We start from the raw sequence: 16,410 nt of genomic DNA, 5'->3' as shown, positions 1-16,410 counted from the left end.
GCTCAAGTTCTGATTTTACTTGTACTTAGTCTCTCTTTCTTGAGTAGTTTTTCCTCTGAAACATTCAGAACAGGAAAAGGAAATTAAAGGTTGCCCTGTTGTGCTTCCACAGAGCAGTGGATGGTGATTCTCTAATCCTGTGTTGTTTCAAACTGAATTGCCATAGTCCTGTACACTTCTCTTTTTGGTCAGTTGTTTAAAAAACAAATACAAGCGAAGCTTTCTCTGATTATACAGTTTGCCAGTGTAAGAAATAAGTAATTTTTAATCCATTCTAAAAATACTTCTCTGGTGTGGCTGCTTTGATTATTACTGAGAGGGAGGATTTGTGTATTTTTTTCCATGAGCTTCTGGGTTACATAGTGGATTTCTTTGGTCTGTTTGCTTGACATGTAAGGTGAGGCAGTTTTTTCTCTGCTGCCTGTGTTATGTAGGGAATATTTCTCTGGAACTGAGAGGTGGAATTCTAGTAGAAATATATAAAAATAAATAAATATTTGTTCCTTTGCACCCTCCCTTTCCCCAGTATAGAATTGCAGTGAGACTGAGGGTAAGTCAGGAAGAAGGGGAGATGGAGATGAGAAGGGGAAATGGTCCATACCTGGGGAATTGGCCATTGATTATCTTCTGAGCCTTCATTCTCATGCTGAAAGATTTCTTTTTTTTTCCACTGGGGAAAGAGACTCCCTCAACAGTAATTAGGTCTTTTATAGTTACCTTCCTTTCTTGGATCTTAGTTTGAGATAAGTTAGAGCTCTAATATTTTCCTCTTTGGCTTTGGAGTTGTTTTTCTTGGCCTGTTGGAAGAGTTTAATGGATACTAAACAACTTGGATTGCTGAGATCCTACTGAGCAGTCCTTATGGAAAAGCAAAATTAGACTTGTAGCTGGTAATAGACCTGGTAGAAATGGAGATTGATGCGATTTTCCTGATCTAATTTTTTCTTAAACTGCTGTGCTGGTGAATTGGAGAGAGGGAAACGATGTCTCATTTGCAGCCTTTTCAAATGAAAACATCTTGATGCAGATTTTTTTTTTTTTTTCAGTATATTTATTTCTCTCTGAGTGTGGCCCTGTCATAGTTATCCCCAAACCTTTGTGTATTTACAGATTGCTTCTGCTGTTGCAGAATTCCTGCCATGCTTTGTTTCACCATGTATCCACACTTTGTGTGCAAGGAGCAGGAGGTTGCACTGCATTTGATGGGACTTAGTCAAGAGTCTCTTTCAGGAATCCCAGAACTGTTCTTTGTTCAAAAAATGTTTATCCCTTGTTCTAAAATGGATGGATTCTGAAACAACAACAGAAATCTGATTTAGCATTTGTGTAAACATGAAGTAAAGAAAATTAGGAGGTTTTAATGCAAAGGGATGTTCATTAAATCTTCTGTGTGTTATAACAATAGAATTGAAGCAGCAAATATAAAGCCAAATTTATATGTAAATATTCCAATCCCAGATAAAGAAAACAATGGTTACATTTAATATTTAGGTGGGTTTTTATGAATTATGATCAGGTATTGTTTTAGCTGATCTGATTACCAGAAAGCTTTTTTTTTACGTTTTTAAGATTTCTTTATCTGCTTTTTTTGTTTTGCAGTATTATGTGCCAAGAATCTTGCAAAGAAAGATTTCTTCAGTAAGTATGTCCTAATTGTGTAACTTTCTGCTCTGGATTAATCAGATTTATTTGGAGATGGTGCATTACTGTGGGGGCTCATCTGTGTGTGTCATTTGCACTGCATTACTGCAGGAATACACATTACTCTGGGTTGTAGATTGTGTGGATTTCAGGGTTGGAAACACTGAGGGCTCACAAATTCCAGCTGAAAGTCTGACTGATGGAACCACAGGCAGGCTGCTGCTCACAACTCTGTGTTGAGGTGTCCAGGATCATCCACCTCAAACACAGGATTTACTAAAATACTTCTAGGATAATGACAACTGTCCTTTCCTTGAGGAGAAGCTTCTAATGGTGTTGTCTTGGAAGCAGCAAAACAAAGGACTGTGTTTAACAACACCTTTTCCTTTCCACAGGACTTCCTGACCCATTTGCTAAAATAGTTGTGGATGGGTCAGGTCAGTGCCATTCCACTGACACTGTGAAGAACACGTTGGACCCCAAATGGAACCAGCATTACGATCTGTGAGTTGGTTGTAAGGGCATAAGTAAACAGTATTCCAGAGATGTGTCTAGTGAATAAACAGGGCAAGGTTGGCACTGCAGCTTCGTTTTGTGTTGGCAAGAAGAGTCATATGTCACAGAATCTCAGAACAATTTGGTTGGAAGGGACCTTAAAAATCATCCAGTTCCAGCCCCCTGCCATGAGGAGGGACACCTTCCACTAGATAAGGTTGCTCCCAACCTGGTCTTGGACACTTCCAGGGATGGAGCAGCCACAGCTTCTCTGTGCCAGGGCCTGAGCACCCTCACAGGGAAGAATTTCTTCCTAATATCCCATCTAACCTTGCCCTCTCAGGGACTGATTTTTATTCAAGAAAAAAATCCTTGTTAATAAAGGAGTGGTACTTTGCTTTTAGGTGTTTGAATTTGAAGATATTTGTGTGGCAGGTACACAGCACAAGGGCTTAGTGAGCACTCCTGGAGCAGTGCCATCCAGCTTTTCCAGAAAATTGTCCTTCTTGGAATGATTTATTTTTTTCAAATTATTAGAACCATAAATTCTGGAGCTTTGTACGTTAATCGACTTGTTGTTTAGCTTTTAATGAGGCTGGCTGTAGTTAAATTCATGCTGCAGCAATATCAATTTCCCATGCTGTGTGAAATCACTGTGCAGTAATTCATTAATAACAGCATTTTGGGCATAAGCACTTGTGTATTCGTAATAAGGAGGCATGACCGATGTACTAAAATGTGTCAGAATTTATACCAATTACAGCATCAGTTCTGTAGAGTGAAAAGAGGTTATTATTTCTAAAATTACATTTTTAATATGTATCTTTCTAGATACGTTGGGAAAACAGATTCCATAACCATCAGTGTATGGAACCATAAAAAAATCCATAAGAAACAGGGAGCTGGCTTCCTGGGGTGTGTCCGACTTCTCTCCAATGCCATCAGCAGGCTGAAAGATACTGGATGTAAGAGCAATTCCTCCCTGGTGTGACCAAGAACCCTCCATCCCTTGTACCTGAGTAGTGGATAGTGTTCCCCCCCCAGCCCTTCCCAGGGATGATTTTTCCAATTCTCCTTTGCAGACCAGCGTTTGGATCTATGCAAACTCAACCCCACAGACACCGATGCTGTCCGAGGCCAAATAGTGGGTAAGAATGATCCCAGCTAAATTCCATCTGCTTGGTAAATATCTACAGGGAAAAAAACTCCTCTAGTCACTGCTTCTGTGCCTGTTCTGTGCTGTTTCATCTTATTTTAGTGGGATTAAATTACATAACCTGAAAATTTTCATTACACTCCTATGCAGGAGTTTATTTCCTCTCAGTTGATGATGGGAAATAACATTAGAAACAGGGAATGCATCTGGCAAGGCTTCTACTGCATCTCTGGAAGGGTGAATGTCACTGTGAAATGATGAATTTGGACAAGGTGACAGGCAGAGGGGATCTTAGGTGTTAAAAAAGGATCTGGAGGAGTTAAAAGGCATTTTACAAGTTGCTGGTTTGATACCTTTGACTCATGCAAACCATTTCAAAATTTCATCAGGGCCGTGCTCATTTTACAGCAAATTTACCCCACGTTTTACTGCCTCCACCCAACCCCAGCTTTTCAGGGATATATAAATATATTTGGCAAACTCCAAATTCTCACCCTAAGATGACATCTAGTGGTGAGCAGTTTTTTTCCAGCTTCCCTTTCTGGATCCTCATGAAACCCTGATGTGGAACCTGACATGTTTGATATTTACAGAAATAAACTCAAGTTTTGAGGGAAGATAACCATCTGGTTTCTCTTCTGCTTTTTAAAAAATTACTAAAATTTTAAGAGAATAGAAAGCATTTTGGTAAGTGATGTGTTCTTGTGGATAGGATAGGGCTTTCTGTAATATTTTATCCATTAATTATGCATAATTAATATTTTAATGATATTAAAATAGACAATTATGCATAATATTAATTATGAATCATTAATATTTAACCTAATTATGATACATGGTTAATATTAGGTATAAATGTGGAAAGTTTTTTGGTTTTGCCGTTTTTAAGAATGCAGTTTTTCTTTTATTGACTTGAGTTTGTGTTTTCTTCTTTCAGTCAGTTTACAGACACGGGACAGAATAGGCACAGGAGGTTCTGTAGTAGACTGCAGAGGACTTTTGGAGAATGAAGGGTAAGGATTGTTTTCTTTTCACCTAATTAGAAAAATGGTTTATGTGTGGAAAGATTGTAACTAACATTAGAAACTTAAGTATCAGTGTGACTACTATATTTTCTGGCAATGTGTATCAGGCAGGAAGGTTATTAGACTGAACTTGGAAAGACTTGTGGTTTTTTTTGTTACCAGTGCTGAGAAATTCGGGTATAAAAACCTTAAGAAAATGGCACCTCTTGGGTTAAAAGTGACACTACTTGAAACTGTGGGGGAGAGAGAGAAACAGTTATTTCTGCATTCACTTCTCTTGTGATGGAAACTCTTGAAGTTTCCCCATTTTCAGGACAGTCTATGAGGACTCGGGGCCGGGGCGGCCGCTGAGCTGCTTCATGGAGGAGCCGGCGCCGTACACGGACACCACGGGAGCGGCGGGAGGAGGCGGCTGCCGCTTCCTGGAGTCTCCCAGCCAGGACCAGCGGCTGCAGGCACAGCGGCTCCGCACCCCCGAGGTCAGAGCCCACGTACAGACACCTCAGAACAGGCCCCACGGCCACCAGTCACCTGAGCTACCTGAAGGCTACGGTGAGTGTCCCACGGCTGGCAAACTGAGAGGGGTTTTGTTCATCCAAAGACGTCACCGAAAATTTCTCCCCGTCGAGGTGTTTTGCCTGTTGGAACAAGCAGCGTCCACGTGCATCTCATTCTGCGTTTTGGAAAAGGAACTAAGTGCAGATGGGAGTTTGAGATTGGCTAATTAGCAGTTGGCTACGCCAGGATACACTGAGGGGTTGATGGTAAATTAAACATGAGATTGTGGTATGATGCTGTTACAGAAAATTCACTGCTAATCTTGGCTGTGTATCTAGGGAGAACGAATGTAAAGAGCTCTTTAAATTGGAGCAGTAATGCTATTTTTTCTTTCCCCCTTGGCATGTTGTGTAGGTTTGAGCCCACATTTGAGAAAAAAATCAGGAAAATATATAAAAGCAACAAAGAAACCCATAATACAGAAGATTAGAGAGGATGAGATTAAGGAGAATATAAAAATTCAGAAAAGAGCACACCAAATCTAGGAGTAAAGAAATCTGGTTTGGGGGTTTGGGTTGTCTCAAAATCTGACAATAAATATACAAACTAAAACATGCTGGTGCATGGATCTGTGAGTTTCAAAAGAATGAAATGTTGAAATGTAGTCAGAGTAAATTTGTCAAGGATGAAACAGTCCATGCTGCAAGAGATCAGTATGATGGCTCCAGTCATTTCTTCTAGGAGGAAAATATTCAAATGTCTTTAAATTGCTTATTTTGATTTCTATTTAAGATTTGTAATTTAGAATAATCTTCCTTCCTTTTGTATAGAGCAAAGAACAACGGTACAGGGACAGGTTTATTTTTTGCACACACAGACTGGAGTGAGCACGTGGCACGACCCAAGGATACCAAGGTATATATTTATAGTTAAAAGTCAGAGGGGTTTGGTGCGTATTTGTGTGGCAGGATGTTGGACTTATAACAGCAAAAATCAATGAAGTGGTTTGTCTGAATTTAAAGGGAGATCTCGCAGCAGAGGAATAGTTTGGGATGTTTCTAGTTACCTTTTCATCAAATGTTAAGGATTACACTTTTTGAAAGAAAGAATTATTTATTTGTGAATCATGTAAAACAAAAGGCAAAAAAACATGTAGCTCTTCAGGAATTGACAAATTCTTCTTAAAATGTTTTTGGTGAAGCTACAAATTTCTGAATCTTACCCACATTTAATTTTTTTTGTATGAGAACAGGTTGGACTGCAAATTGAAGAAAAAACTGACTTCTTTCTTAAAATAATTGTTTCTTGAGTATTCAACTTGTAACTATTGTTCTGTTAGTGCTCAATTATACTTGTGTATAATTGAAGGAAGGATTACTTGTTATATTTAAACTTGAAAATGTTTGAGGTTTTTTTATACTTTAGGCCAGTGATTTGCAGCTAGAAAAGTTGAATCCTTCACATGATTAATTTAGTAAAGCCTCTTTAAACCTTTACCTGCAGTTAATCCAGGTCTTTGTGAGTAAGGTCTGGTGCTCTTCCTGAGTAGCTCTGAATCTGAGCTGTTTCATGGGCCACCTGCACACCAGATTCAAGAGTGAAGTTTGTAACTCTCTCAGCTGCTGCACTGCCTGGATAATAGAGGAATGTGGTACAGGATATTAGAAAAATGATATAAAGTAGTGCAGGCAAAAGTGGTGATAAAAGCTCAGTGTATGGAAGGAAATGAAAAATAAAGCTGAGAGAAAGAGAAAATAGCTGATTTTAGATTAGCTGCTATTGTTGGAAGAAGAAATGGCAGTGGTTGTTTGTGTCAGTCATGTCAGGCTTGTGTGCCCAAATCCTTCAAGTGATGCTGGTCACCCTAATGAAAGCTGCTGCTCCTCTCCCCGAATCCTTGATCCAGGGTTTCAGGAGCAGCAATGGAAGTGGACACAGCAGTGTCTGGTGAGTCACAGGTCACACCTATTTCAGTTAAAAGTGACTTTTGTGCTACCAGCTTGTGGTGCAAAAACCTAACCTTGGCATGAGGCAGAGGTGTAGGTTAGAACTTGCTGTAATCAGATCTCTGCAGAACTTTCAGATGCACAGCTGATCACAGCAAATGGTCCCAACCATAATCTCCTTTAAGGAGCCTAACAAGGGCTTGTCTGTCTGCCTGTGTGTCCCCTTGGTTTATCCTCACTGTGACACTAAGGCACCTTCAGTGTACAAAGCATTTCTACCTTCCTAAAGCCTCTCAATTAGCTCATTTACACAAATGTTGCATGGTTAGATTTAGGTGAGGAATTGCATAGAGTGGTGTCTTCAACCCTGAATCTATGCCAGATGTCTAAAGAATACTTTACTTAACAATAGGTTTTTTCCCTAAAAATAGTCTTCAGGTTTCCTTCCTTCCTTTTCTTGCCACTCTTGGTGCTTTCCGCAGTTAGGTGGCTGGAGCCTTAGGTACTTTCAATCTTTTTAGGTGTAAATGAATTCTATTTATTGAATTCAGACACTGCCTGGAAGTGAGTGACTGCCTTTAGCAGCACTTAGAGTGATACCTGAAATTTATCCAGGATGAAAGGGGTGAGTGAATGTGCTGCTATGGCCTTAACTCTAGTGGTGTTTCAGTCAAATAGTCAGGATTATAACCTTAACTTAATTCAAGAGGTGACTTTAATTTTTTGAAGTGATCTTAGTATTTGATTGCTTAACTTCAGATGTGCATTAACATCTTGTTTGTTTTTTGCTTTAGAGACCTTAACAGTGTGAATTGTGACGAACTGGGGCCTTTGCCTCCAGGCTGGGAAGTCAGAAGTACAGTTTCAGGAAGAATATATTTTGTAGATCATAACAACAGAACCACACAATTCACAGATCCACGACTACATCACATCATGAAGTAAGAGCTTTTCCTGATAAATAATTCCTGTCAGGTTTGGGAATCATGAAGGATTGAAACCCTGAATGATAATTGGGGAACAGATGCAGCCAGCACTGTAGTCAGGGTCCAAGCACTGGTTCTCAGTGCTGGTTTTGTCTCAGTTTTTTGCTGAGACTCTTCAGAAGAGTTTTTACTCTGCTGTGCACAGTTCTGGGATTGCTGGGGTGTGGGGTAGAGAGTCTGCCAGGGGTTCCCCAGCAGTCAGCTCATGTCTCTCCGGATGAGCAGTTCTAGCTCTGTGCTGGCTGTTCTGGATCTGGACTAACTTCATGCTCCCTTGAGCTCCAGACAATGGGAGTATAAAGCCAGCTGGAGTCTGGTCAAAGGGTGCTGTGCACAGCCAGTTTGGGTTTAGCAGGATTTAGTAAGCTCAAGCTCTGCATCATGGAAAGGCAGCTGAGCTGTTGTGGAGCTGGCCCTGGAAGCAGCCTGGCAGTGCTGCTTGTGTCCAAGACCAGACTTTTTCGTGTGCTTGAAGACAGCTGGGGAATTTCTGTATCTAAAAAATAATTGCTCTACAACCCAAATAAAGCACTGATGGATAAGGATATGAGTGTATGAAGTTGCAACTGTTTGGGACAAGTATATATTTCTCTCTTAACAACAACAGATGCAGTATTTTTACTGTCAGGAATCCCCAGGCTCATTTTGCATGGAGCTAGAATAAAATCTGTTGCAGTTGTTAGACAATTCCCTTTATAAAGCTGTTTGTTCTATTAGAGATCTCTTTCCGTGTTGCACTCTTGAAAGGTCTCTTTATGTGAGAGAATACCACACAAACTTTATACTGCTCAGTCAGCAATCAGCAATCATGCTTCAGAGCTTTCCACAGCATTTTGCCACATGAAAACAGTTCACAAATGCTGAAACTCTTTAAATATCTGTGTTCCTTACATCCCCGAATTTAGTGTAATGATGGTACAGAGGTATCCAGCTGAATACACATTTCACTCCATGTTCCTCTTGGAGAAGCTTAATCATTTCTTGCATCATTGTTTTACATATTCCTGATTGTTATGTGTCCAGAATAAATACTGTCCTTTTCTTCTCCAAGCCATCAATGCCAGCTAAAAGAGCCCAGCCAGCAGCCTCTACCAGCTCCAAATGAGGGATCATTGGAAGAGGGTGAGGAGTTGCCTGCACAGAGATATGAAAGAGACTTGGTACAAAAGTTGAAAGTTCTTAGACATGAGCTCTCTCTTCAGCAACCCCAGGCTGGTCACTGTCGTATTGAAGTATCCAGAGAGGAAATATTTGAGGTATGTGGTAGATTTTTCTTTTACTGCTAACAGCAGTTTTTGTCACTGAAGAGTTAAGTAAAACTGATCAGTGTTTATAACAACTTTGCTTCACAGGCCCCCACCACATTACTGTGCTGTCATTGAAATTTGCTTCAGATTAGCACTGGAACAGAGTCACATTTTCTGTAGTTCAGTAACAATCTATCTATTGTAGAAGTGCAGAAATCCTAATTTCGGTATTAGAGAAACCTTAATAGACTTAATTATAGGAAGGAAATAATATAGCTAATTGTACAAATGCACATACAGGAATCCTATCGTCAGATAATGAAGATGAGGCCAAAGGACTTGAAAAAGAGGCTTATGGTGAAATTCCGAGGAGAGGAAGGCCTGGACTATGGAGGAGTAGCAAGGTGAGATCTGAGGGGAGGGTTTGACACCTCTTAAATGTAAAGTTGCCCTTTAAGTGCCCCATGGTTGATACCATCCCCTTTCAAGTTACCTGTTAATGGTATATGTTAATTATTTGGGGTTTATGTTAATTATTTCTTAGTTGTTTATAGACAGTGGCTGTAGCTTTACTCTTTATATGGTAGGTTGGTAAGTGGAAGCTTGTGATTTAACAGTTGTCCCACTGTAAGATATGAAAGTGTGATCAGCTCAAATTGGGAGGTCTCTCAGGGAGTGTATAGACCCTGAAGTCAGATCCAGATCACAGGAATGGTTTTATTAAACACAGCTCTCTGATTTCCCACAAAGGGATTGCAGGAGAGTAGGGGTTCCCTTTTGTTATATCTCATTCAGAGATTCAGGAGAATTCTCTGATCTGTTGGAGCAGGAGTGGAGATGAACTAATCCTAAACAAAAGCTAAAATTTTAGCGAGGACTTGCCTCTCTCTTAGAAATGACAATAATTCCCTGCGGGTCACATCAGATCTGAAATTCAGGAGCTGATTTAGCATCACTGAAAATCGCTCAGCTTTGTGGTTTAGAGTTGTGTAAATTCACGGAGAAATTTCTCAAATCCACAGAAGCTGCCCTTAGGTGTCTTTCAGTGATCAATCCCTGGACAAAGGAAAGAAGCTGGAACATTCTGAGCTGCCTTACCCAAGGCAACCTTGGGTGTCTCCACTGTTGACATCCTGTTGCCCTGATGCCTTTCGTAATTGCCCATTAGTTGCAACTGACTCTTCCAGATCAGTACACCTCCACTTCTAAGCATTACAATTGATAGTTCTCTCTGAATATTTTGGGCCTCGAAGGGTGTCCAAATTTAACAACAAAGGGCTATTTGTCATGGTGATTTGGGAGGTCAGAAATAGTTTTAGTTCTGCTCCTGTACTTGTGTGTTACCAATGTGAGAGAATTTACTCAACCCCTCCTTTTAATGCATTTAGTCTCTGTCCCTTCTGGCCTCTGCTGAAAGCAGTCACCAGACTGGCAGAAAAATAGCTTTCCTAAAGACCCTCAGCAATTTAGCTGATTCTAATCAACTAAGATTGATTAGAATTAACTAAGATTTTTTAAAATATTTCCTTATACTGTACAGGTTGCAGAGAAGCCTGTCTTGTAAGCTCCAAATAGCTGAACTCTGTACAAAGACAGGATTTTTTTGGAAGTGTGGTTTGTTCAGACTCAATTAGTTGATGGCATTGTCTTAACAGCTTGCTGTAGCTTCTCTAATCGATGTTAATCCCTTCAGTGGTTCTAAACTAAACCAAGTCTGCCCTGAACAGAGTAGGACATTGTGGGGTTTTAATCACACCCTTTTGGTCTACAAATGGAGGGCAGCACAAGAGGATCTGATTTCGAAATAAGCATTCCATATAACTGATCAATCACAATAATTATGTTGTCTAAAACTTAAGTGCAAGTTGCACTCTTCTAAATTGGTTTGGTGTTTGTGTTTTTGTTTTTTTGTTGTTGGCAGAGAGTGGTTGTATTTATTGTGCCATGAAATGTTGAATCCCTACTATGGGCTCTTCCAGTACTCCACAGATAATATTTACATGCTGCAAATCAATCCAGACTCTTCTATCAATCCTGTAAGTACTAATTTCTCAGCAATATTCCAACTTTAAGAGATGTCCTCTGCAGTTTCTTACTGCTGTTCTTTCACAAGAAGAGTCTAAACTGCATGGTAAATCAGAATAGGAAGGTGTTAATGTCTTATATTTATACAGTGAGAAGCGAGGGGTTTTGTTCAGAAATTAGAAGCATGATAGCCTTTGATAAATATCTGACTTTTTTGAGACTCCTCAGTACTGATTGTTTTGCACAGTGATTCTAAGACAAGACAGATTAAATTCATCTTCACTGTGAGCACAGGTGGTTGTGCACACAGCATTACATTCCCAGCAGTGCCACCCCATGACTTTTAGGCATGTATCCCTTGCTTGCCCTTTCTCACTATGCTCCTGTGCTTGCTTTTTCTCTTACTGGAGGATTTGTAATGATGCAGACCCTAGAAGGAGCAGCAGTTCTGTATTAGTAGAGGGAATTCTTCCTGACATGACATTTCCTGACATTTGCACTGGAAGATGAAGGAGGTGGATTGGAAGAATGTCAACCACAGGACTTACACCTCAGCTTTCAAAAGTTAGTTTAAAAGGAACATGAAAGAAAGGAAGGAAACGAGCACACTGCTTCCTCAAGAGTAGATACATTTGGGTGGTTAACCAAAGAATAAACTAATTTGTTGGGAATCCTCATCTTCTTGGATTTTGGAGGTTTCACAGGGATTTTCTTTTTCCAAGTTTTTCCCTTGGAGAGGTCTAGATACTTAAATCAAATTTATTAATCAGGTAATGCACAGAGACTTGTTTGAGGGTTTTAATCATTCAATGCTTTAGTTTTGGTTCTGCTGTGAGGAAAAGTGGTGGCTGCTCTTGCCCAGAGGGCTGCAGGTAACTCACACTGAACAAATCACTGAGGGTGCCACAAGATGTCAGTGTCTTCCCAAGCCTGATTCTCCTCTCTCCCTGCAGGACCATTTGTCTTATTTCCATTTTGTTGGTCGGATAATGGGTTTGGCTGTGTTCCATGGACACTATATCAACGGGGGGTTCACAGTTCCCTTTTACAAACAGCTGCTGGGGAAGCCCATCCAGCTCTCCGATCTGGAATCTGTTGACCCAGAATTACACAAAAGTTTAGTCTGGATCTTGTAAGTACTGAATTTAGCAATCCTCTCACTGTAGAGAAAATGGGGTAGAGTTTGTTGGCAATAGTGAGATGCTTTAGACAAAGAGTTTGCAAAAATATTTTTATGGTGGCAGTCTGTACAAAGTCATTAAACTATTCTTAATATATCAAAGGTACTGGAGGAAAAGTTCTCATTGCAAACTCTTTGCAATAAAGTAGATACTAAACCATTAAAGGCTGTACGGGTATGGTAGAACATCACAGTATCACAATTCAAACTCACAACAGAGATCTGAGGGGAAGTACAGCCTTCTTCAAAAGAAATTCTGATTAAAATGAAAATAAATGGAAGTAATTTGGGCTTCTGTGTGCTTACAGAACAAGATCCAGCATTTAGTGTAGTTTTGGGACTCTATGGTACTGCTTTGTAGTATCTCAGTTTCTTTTCCTAAACGCTGTTTTGAATTTTTTGTTTAAAGAAGTTACTGATGATTAAGTTCTTTATGTACGATCTCTTCTGTGCTTCCCAGACACATGACAGCAGATCAGATTCTTGCTGGATGTGTGTATTTATACTTGTGTGTGTGTGTATGTGTGTGTATTTCTGTATATAGGGTTTTATCCAGTATCCTCCGTTCCATTAGAAATAGATTACTATCCCATATCTGATCAGGCTCTTCAACATGCGCTGAACCATACAGAAATTTGTGATGGTGGCAATATTCCTCTAGTGTGTGAAATGCAGATGGTAACTAGCCTGAAGACTGTCTGGGTGTTCAAATAACTGTTAGCATCACCACTGAGAGTTACCAAAATGCCAAAAATACTGAGTTTCCCCTCTGTCCATTGGCAGAGAGAACGATATCACACCAGTCCTGGACCATACATTCTGTGTGGAACACAATGCCTTTGGGAGGATTTTACAACATGAGCTCAAACCAAATGGCAGGAATATTCCAGTAACAGAAGAGAACAAGAAGGAATATGTCAGGTATTGCAAACAGAAATATGTCCTGCGAAAGTAGTGGGAAGAGGGTAGTGAACAGAATTTTTGTATATAGCAAAACTAAGGAAGTAAGTATTTTGAGTGGGAACTCCTGAGTCATAAAAAACATGAATGTTTTCACTGGAAGACCTGGGAAGATGAAGTTCTGAATGTTAATTTGGTTTTTCTGTTGATGGTGCAGTAATTAATTGTTGATGGAAAAGGAATGTATAAGCATTTCGTTCATAATACAAAATGTGTGTATTAAAACAATGTCCTCTGTAAAAGGAGCATTTGACAAGTCTGCTGTAAAAATCCCAGTCCTGTCCAGCTCATCACCCCTGACTTTTTCCTTCCTCCCCCACAGGTTGTATGTGAACTGGCGGTTCATGAGAGGAATAGAGGCACAGTTCCTGGCTCTGCAGAAAGGTTTTAATGAACTTATTCCTCAACATCTCCTTAAGCCTTTTGACCAAAAGGAACTTGAGGTATGTTTTATCCACATGGATTATTGTTCTGTGATTTGTTTGATCCACAGTCCAGCACTGATTTAAAAAGCAAACAAAAACGAGCAAAACAAACAAAACACAGGACTTATTCCATTTTATATACCAGAAAAGTGAGTATTTTTTTAACCAAACCCTTTTAGGTTTATTCTAGACATTCTTTGGGTTAATATTATTGAGAGGACTACTTAAACAGGGAAAGACAAATACACTATGGTGTCTATCCAAGGACTTATGCTCCAGGCAGGTGGTCTGAGAAGGAGGAAACTGCCACTTTGAGAAATTGCTGGCAAGACCAGACATGTTATTTACCCCAGAACCTGTTTTGTCCAGTAACTTTTCATGCATGGCTGTTTCTGTTTGCATGCAGGAATTGGTTTACAGAAATAGAAGAGTTGAGCATATAGAAAAGAAATCAATACGTCTTCTTATCAGATCCTGAGGTGCAAAAGGCTACTTCTTAAAATAGTTCCTGTTACAGTAATTTTTCCTCTGGTGTTGCTTCCTAAAAAAACTAAGACCACCTGTGGAACATTCATAATTTGTGGTATAGAAAGCACTAGCTTTGTGCTAGTCACTCATTCATTTTAGTTAATCTCACAAAGTTCTTGCATTCCATTTGCTAAAAAGGTAGATAAAAAATTCATTAAATATTTCAATATTCTCCATGTCAGAGCAGTCACAACTACCCTAATGATGAGCTGTGCCACAGCCTTATTTCAAATCAATGCTGTTCCCTCATAAAGACAGGCTGTACCTTCCAGGGAGTACAGATTTAATAAAACAAGTCTTGCATGGGCTTCTGACTCTTAGTTGCTTGTGAAAGTTCTAATGCTGGTAAAGCACTGCTTTGGGTCAGTTTCACCGCTCTCAAACTGGAGAGATTTACTGCCAGTTCTCTACTGGTTTGAAATGTTACCTTGCTCCAAAAAAGTGGGTGAAGCACCTAAACAATGCCAGGCTTCCTGACGTGGTGGGCTGCGTTTTTATAACTGCAATCCTGAAATTACTCTGGACTTTAAAGCACTTCCTAATCTTTTAACAGCTGATCATAGGAGGCCTGGATAAGATAGACCTGAATGACTGGAAGTCCAACACCCGCCTAAAGCACTGCATGGCTGACAGCAACATTGTCAAGTGGTTCTGGCAAGCAGTGGAAACGTTTGATGAGGAAAGAAGGGCAAGGCTGCTGCAGTTCGTGACGGGCTCGACGCGTGTCCCACTTCAAGGTTTCAAGGCTTTACAAGGTGACTGATGTGGAGGCTGAGTTAATCTGTGGTTGGAGAAAGAGATAAAAGTGGTGTGGTATCTACAGGCCCCTTGTAAAATATCAGCATATTACTGGATAAGTCAAGCACTTGCAAACTTTAGAGCCTGAGAGCAGTTTTATATTTGTCAGCAGCTCAGCTGCTGCTGAGCACTTTGGCTGTTGCTGATAGTGATAGAAGCTGGTAAATCTGTTACTGTGCAGTGCTTTGACTGCTGTCAGTTTTGGCTTGTCAGTCTCCTACAGCTCTGTGCTCTGAGGTTCAAATCATTCCGTGCAAATGTGCACAGGGATACATGACTGACTAAAGAACCTTTTCATGTGAGAAGTGTATTCCCCTCAGTGTTTGGCCACAGTTAGGCTTTAAAGCAAATTTCTGGAAATTGCAGGTTTTTATCAAAAATGCAGCAGTGTCCTTGGCTGTTGTGATCTCCTGATCACATTCCATTTGTTGGCTGACAGTAAATTGATGTTCAAACTTAAAATACTAGTTCTGTTTTACAAGGAAAACCTTCATACACTTAAGTATTTTCATTTTTCATGGTGCAGCTTCATTAATACCAAATTTAGCAGCTTACCAAAATACCAGTCTGTAAAATGATTGTCACAAACAGCCCTATCTCTTCTGCCATCCCTTCATCAGCTGCAAATATCTCTACAGATTTAGCCTGCGACATACTTAGGCTTGCAGCTGGAACTGTAATTTCCTCTCTTGCCTTTTTATACACAGCAAAATGCGTGTGTGTGAATGATGCTTGGTTGAAGTGCATTAACTAGAATGTCTGTCTAAGGTTCTACAGGCGCTGCAGGACCCAGACTGTTCACCATCCATTTAATAGATGCAAATACAGACAACCTTCCAAAAGCCCACACTTGGTAAGATGGAAACACTCTACTTCCTCTCCCTTTGTCTTGATTAAAAGAAGTCATCCCTGTACTGGGAAGGAGTTAAGCATGTGATACCCATGGATGACTCCAAGTGTACTCTGTTAGCTTGAGTATATCTGCATTCTGCAGCCAGCAAAATAATTTGATTTTCTTAAAGTTTGATTTGTCTTCTATACTATCTGTGGTTTTCATTTATTCCAGAGGTGATTATTCTGGGTAGTGAGACGTTTGTAAGTTTATTTCTTCATTTCTTTATTTCTTTATTACAAAGAAAGGTTGTCAGATGTTGGAAGCTCATGCTGTTGGTGCAGTAAAGGCACAGCCTGAGCCCTTGCACAGAAATCTCACTCCATCAGGGGCAGGAAATGGTGTCAGCAGCAGCAGACTGTCTGCAGGCAGTGCAGGGAGTGGGCCTGCCTGATGTGTTGCTTTTTCTTTGTGAGTCTCCTGCATCTGCCTCTTCCTCCTCATCATCTCAAACGCTGCCCTATTAAGCTGTGCATTCCTGCTATAGAAATAGTTGTTTTTCATCTTGTCTCATTTGGCACTGAGGCAGCTGAGAGTTTTTGCAATTTCTATCTATATGTAGCTTCCTTACATCTTTTCCCCCAATAAGCACTTCAGACCCATCAGTG

The 16,410-nt window shown here is 40.1% G+C and overlaps 1 protein-coding gene and 1 pseudogene across 4 annotated transcripts in view; one reads left to right on the top strand and one right to left on the bottom strand.

Moving 5' to 3' along the window:
- SMURF1 (SMAD specific E3 ubiquitin protein ligase 1) overlaps window positions 1-16,410 on the top strand; it is a 47,671-nt gene that overhangs the window by 24,544 nt on the left and 6,717 nt on the right. The window contains exons 2-17 of one of the 4 annotated variants that reach the window (XR_010744753.1): window positions 1,600-1,638; window positions 2,037-2,145; window positions 2,968-3,101; window positions 3,219-3,284; window positions 4,230-4,305; window positions 4,616-4,869; window positions 5,646-5,730; window positions 7,556-7,702; window positions 8,799-9,003; window positions 9,295-9,398; window positions 10,916-11,030; window positions 11,973-12,151; window positions 12,983-13,120; window positions 13,482-13,602; window positions 14,666-14,867; window positions 15,679-15,763. Coding sequence is in view for 3 of the 4 variants with exons in the window: in XM_066329805.1 (XP_066185902.1) it covers window positions 1,600-1,638; window positions 2,037-2,145; window positions 2,968-3,101; window positions 3,219-3,284; window positions 4,230-4,305; window positions 4,616-4,869; window positions 5,646-5,730; window positions 7,556-7,702; window positions 8,799-9,003; window positions 9,295-9,398; window positions 10,916-11,030; window positions 11,973-12,151; window positions 12,983-13,120; window positions 13,482-13,602; window positions 14,666-14,867; window positions 15,688-15,763 (2,050 nt within the window). In the remaining variant the exon portion in view is untranslated. The remainder of the gene's footprint in view (window positions 1-1,599; window positions 1,639-2,036; window positions 2,146-2,967; window positions 3,102-3,218; window positions 3,285-4,229; window positions 4,306-4,615; window positions 4,870-5,645; window positions 5,731-7,555; window positions 7,703-8,798; window positions 9,004-9,294; window positions 9,399-10,915; window positions 11,031-11,972; window positions 12,152-12,982; window positions 13,121-13,481; window positions 13,603-14,665; window positions 14,868-15,678; window positions 15,764-16,410) is intronic. The other 3 variants (XM_066329807.1, XM_066329806.1, XM_066329805.1) reach the window with 3 other exon arrangements.
- Window positions 1-16,410, bottom strand: part of LOC136367941 (zinc finger matrin-type protein 2 pseudogene) — a 161,659-nt pseudogene that overhangs the window by 141,291 nt on the left and 3,958 nt on the right.

The sequence above is a fragment of the Sylvia atricapilla genome, chromosome 15 (assembly GCF_009819655.1).
Source record: "Sylvia atricapilla isolate bSylAtr1 chromosome 15, bSylAtr1.pri, whole genome shotgun sequence".
Taxonomy (NCBI): Eukaryota; Metazoa; Chordata; class Aves; order Passeriformes; family Sylviidae; genus Sylvia; species Sylvia atricapilla.
The sequence above is the reverse complement of the archived record's forward strand: the minus strand, read 5'-3'. Positions and strand labels throughout refer to the sequence as shown.